Below are 4341 nucleotides of genomic sequence, written 5' to 3' on the forward strand. Positions count from 1 at the left end.
AAAAAAAAAAAAAAAAAATGTCTTACTAAAAGGAGGGGAGGAGGGGTGGAGCTCAGTGGTAAAACACATGCTTAACATGCATGAGGCCATATATTCAAACTCTAACACCCAGAGTGCCACCACACCTGGCTCCAAAAAATAAAAAATAAAAAGTTTACAATAGCAGAATTTGTATGTGAATCATCAGTGAAATTTCATGAATGTTAATGAATTCAATGCTTGAGATTTTGTTCCTATACCCATCTTACTGAAACTTCACATATGCTTTTCACTTAACAATGGAAAGAAGATCACTTGCCCTGCCACCCTGACTCCAAATCATTCTTCCTCACCTCTCCTGAAAGATGGTCACCTACACCAGAGCTGAGGGAGGATTACTTTCTCCCTGATGATGGACCCTCTCCTCTGACATGATCTCCTCCTCAGCAATCTTTTCTTTTTTTTTTTTGAGACAAGGTCTCACTATGTAGTTTATGTAGTTCAGGCTGGCCTTGAACTCATTATGTAGCCCAGGTTGGCCCCAAACTCTTGGTGAACCTCCTGCCACTTAGCCTCCCAGTACTTGGGATTATAGGCATGTGCCACCACACCAGCTTCTCTTCTTCTAAGAGTGTTACAGGAAGTGGACAGGTCAAGGCAGCTGGGAAAACATGGAAAACAGTGAAGGATGGAGACATTTTACTTTTTGTCACTCCAATTGCCCCAACTGGCTGGCCAGTTCCCTTCCACATCCATTGCAAGTCAAAATGTGATCTTGTAACCAAACTTTGCAAAACATGGTTCATAATATGCCTACTGGGGCAATTTCTCACTGGGCCCCTACTGCTAGTAAGCATCCCAACCCAGCCAATCCCTTCCTCATGTTTTCCCAGACTCTTACCAGTAGTGGTTTGCATCCATGAAAGTCAGCTGAAAGGCCAACAAACCATACAGATAGGAGTGGTTGTTCCACGATGTCTTGTCCAGAAGAAAGACATACCAGTAGGGCAGCAGGAATAACACGCAGCTTATCCGGTAGCATAGGCCCAGCATCATACCTAGTGCCCCTGAGGTTTGTGGGAGAGGATTGAGAGGTCAAGGGGTCACCACAGGCCCAGCCTCCTTGGGACAAGCTAGGACTGGGATTAAGAAAAGTCATCAGGCATTTTATAATCAGGTAAAACTAAATCAAAATTAAATGTTACTTTTTTAAAAAGAAGAGTTAGAGAATCTCAGTGCAAATGACACACAGATGAGCAGAATGAAATCAAATCACAGTAGATGTGAAATGGGCACCCAAGACCTTAGTCATTCACTAGCATGCTTCTTATTTTGGTGTTTGGCAGTCAGTACTCCCAAGTCTCCCACAGCTCCCTCACCCAGAAACATGATGGTGTAGACAAGATACATCCAGTCAAGTGGCAGTGGGTGCAGGGCATCCAGCAAGGGGAAGCGGCACACATCCAGCCCATCCAGGTATTTCCGGTCCAAGGAGCTGAGCCCTCGCTCCTGGGGGATGTCCAGCACCATCAAGAAGGCTGCAGCGGCAACAGGAGAGAGGACTGTTAGGTTATCTGCTAAAGCAGCAGCAGAATACAGAAGAAGCCAGGTAAGTATGTCTAGCTTCAGTATCAGATTTCTAATCTTGGTTCTGACAATAATTACAGAGCCTGTACTGTGCTGGCCACTAATCCCTGCATCTCAGTGAGCCAATTCTTCACTTGTGAAAAGGGGACTCAATACCTCATAGGGTTACAGAAAGGACTGAATGAAAGAAATGCACAAAATCCTACAAAAACTGTTGGTGCTTTAAATTACAAAGATAATCCTACCTGGCTATGGGAAGTGCTCTAGGGAGGGGTCCTTGTCAGTCTCTTGCTTCCTAGCAAACCCAGGAAAGCAGTGGTGTTTGGGCAGTACTCAGGGATAAACAGAAGGGGTGCTTAGGTCAGGAAGCCAGCTTGAGATAAGCAGAGTTTCACAAGCTCAGGACCCATTACATTTTGGGCTGGTTAATAACTTGCTGGAATGATTATCTTCTGTGTTATAGGACATCTAGTAGCATCTAGATGTGCCTGCATAGATGTCAACAGCTACCCATTTCTCCCCTAAACTGTGACAACTAAAAATGTCTTCAGAAACTGCCAAAGCATCCCAGGAGCAAAACTCCCCCGCTGAGAACTACTTGGTTAAGAGGATGATAGTTTGGCGTGTCCATAACCCATGTCAAGTACGATGTATGCTACGGCCTATACAGGTTAGGAAGTTCCAGGTCAGGAAGTCACAGCCAAATGTTTGGCCTTGCTACCTTGCTCTGTTTCTCTAAAGTTAGTAGCTGGGCAACTTCATGCCACAAGCAAAACAGGTCGCTGTTGCTCTGCTTCAGTATTTCACATAGTCTCAAATGAAAGCATGTCTGGTCACCAAACTAAATGAAGGAGACAAAGCTGGCTTTGTTCCTAAACTTCACAAAGATCTCTTCCACTATGTCAGTTCTCTTCATCTCAAAGGAAAGGCGGGGCTAAGTAACCAAGAAACACGACTGTCGCGCCAGGGATTTAGCTCAGTGTCAACAGCCTGCTTTGCAAGCGCAAGGTCCCGAGTTCGATCTCAGGTACCAAAAAAGAAAAAAGAAAGAAAGAAATACAACTGTCATTTTCCCACCACCAACCCAATTGTCCCCACCAAGAAAGCAGACTCACCGAAGAGAAAACGAAAGATAGCTAGGTTTGCTGGATCTGTCGGCCGATTAAGCAGGGTCACCAGCCTCTGCCAGCAAGACAAGTCTGTCCATTCAAAACCTAAGAGTTTCGCCATTCGACTGCCCTGCCTGGGTCCTGAGGTCTGGGCAGGCTTGTCCTTCTGTACTTTATCTACAACCAGTAAATGGAAAAAGTGTGAGCGCAGCGGGGAGCACAGATCCTTTCCTTCGCTCTGTACCTGTAGGAAACCCTAGCTTTGAAAGCCGCAGGGGAGATAAAATAGCATAGCTGAAGAGGGGGTGCAGAGAAAGAGCAGGGAAGAGAGTGTGGTCCAGACTTGTACCTAATCTCCCCACTGGGATTAGCCAGCAGGAAAAGCAGCCAGTCTCATCCTGTGTCCTTTTCATAAGCTTCTTCTTAGGGTCCTCTTCCAACCCGACAGCTCCTCCCAAATCACAACACTCTCAGCCCTCAAGCCCTAGGCCTGCTGTTCACCTGGATTCTCCTACTGAGCTCTGACTGCCAGAAACATCCCAGCAGTGCAGCCCCTCCCCCGGAACTCCCCAAGGTCCCCGAACCCCTCGGACTGCAGCCCCCCCAACCGCAGAGCGATGCTGACTGTCACTGTCATCCCGAGGCCGCGGGCTGCAATCTCTGAACAGCCCCCTCCCCAGATTCCCCTGGGCGACCTCCTGCCCGCTTCCAAGCAGCGCCCTTCCTCCCGCCGCAGGGCGAGTTCTACGCCTACCTGAGCCGGGCGGGGCCCGCACTGACCGGGCCCGCACCGCCATCGTTCCGTTGAAGCAGGTGGACCCGGAGGATAGGCCGGAGCAGGTGGAGCCAAGAGACTCTACACCCTAAGCCCCGCCTCCCCGACACATCAGCATCAGCCGAAAAGCGCCGGCACTGTCGTGAAGAGCGCGAACTGGGAGTCAGGGGGCGGGGCGAGGGGGGCCTTGGAGCGGGATAGCGCAGGCGCGGAGGGGCGGGGTGAGCCACGTTTTAAAGGGGGACCGGGAAGGGTAGAGTGGCTCTCAAAATGCTGCCACTCTCGTCCTTGGGTCCTTTTCAAAAACTTCTGTACTCCCTGATTTCTTTGGGTCCTCTCCCAACCCCTGACACTCCTCCAGTTTATAGCGTTCCTTTATCGTTCCCTGGCCTAAGGGATTTGGTGTAAAGGGCAGATTTTTTCCCCAGAGGTTGTTCACTGAGGCACTGAAGAGCTGCTTGGTCTTAGATCGCGTGCGCAGATCCTTTCGTTCGCTCCGTACCTTTGGAAACCTTGGCTCTGAAAGCCGCGGGGGAGAAAAAATAGCATAACTGAAGAGGGGGTGGTCCAGGCTTGTACCTAATTCTCCCCACTGGGGTTAGCCAGCAGGAAAAGCAACCATCCTAGAGCACTGATTGTCAAACTTTGGTCTCTAGAGCCCTCTACACTGCTAGAAATAATAGAGGCAGGAGAATCTGCATGAGTCCAAGGCCACCCTTAACTACATAGTGAGACCCCGAGACGCTGTCTCAACAAACAAACGCTTTGTTTATATTGGATTATTTAAATATTTGTGATACTGGAAATTTTTCCTATTTATTTTTTCGGAATGGGAGCCAGGGGCTGGTGCATGCTAGGCAAATATTCTACCAAAGAGCTACATCCAAATTC

General features: G+C 48.7%; 1 protein-coding gene across 1 annotated transcript in view; it reads right to left on the reverse strand.

Moving 5' to 3' along the window:
* Positions 1-3553, reverse strand: part of Ggcx (gamma-glutamyl carboxylase) — a 14739-nt gene extending 11186 nt beyond the window's left edge. The window contains exons 1-4 of the mRNA XM_010625687.3: positions 3430-3553; positions 2682-2852; positions 1359-1517; positions 881-1046 (exon numbers count right to left, since the gene is read on the reverse strand). Of these exons, the coding sequence (XP_010623989.1) occupies positions 881-1046; positions 1359-1517; positions 2682-2852; positions 3430-3472 (539 nt within the window). The 5' untranslated portion in view covers positions 3473-3553. The remainder of the gene's footprint in view (positions 1-880; positions 1047-1358; positions 1518-2681; positions 2853-3429) is intronic.
* Positions 3554-4341: the final 788 nt, after the last annotated feature.

This window comes from Fukomys damarensis, unplaced genomic scaffold (genome assembly GCF_012274545.1).
Source record: "Fukomys damarensis isolate Sample0158 unplaced genomic scaffold, DMR_v1.0_HiC HiC_scaffold_2, whole genome shotgun sequence".
In the NCBI taxonomy this organism is placed as follows: Eukaryota; Metazoa; Chordata; class Mammalia; order Rodentia; family Bathyergidae; genus Fukomys; species Fukomys damarensis.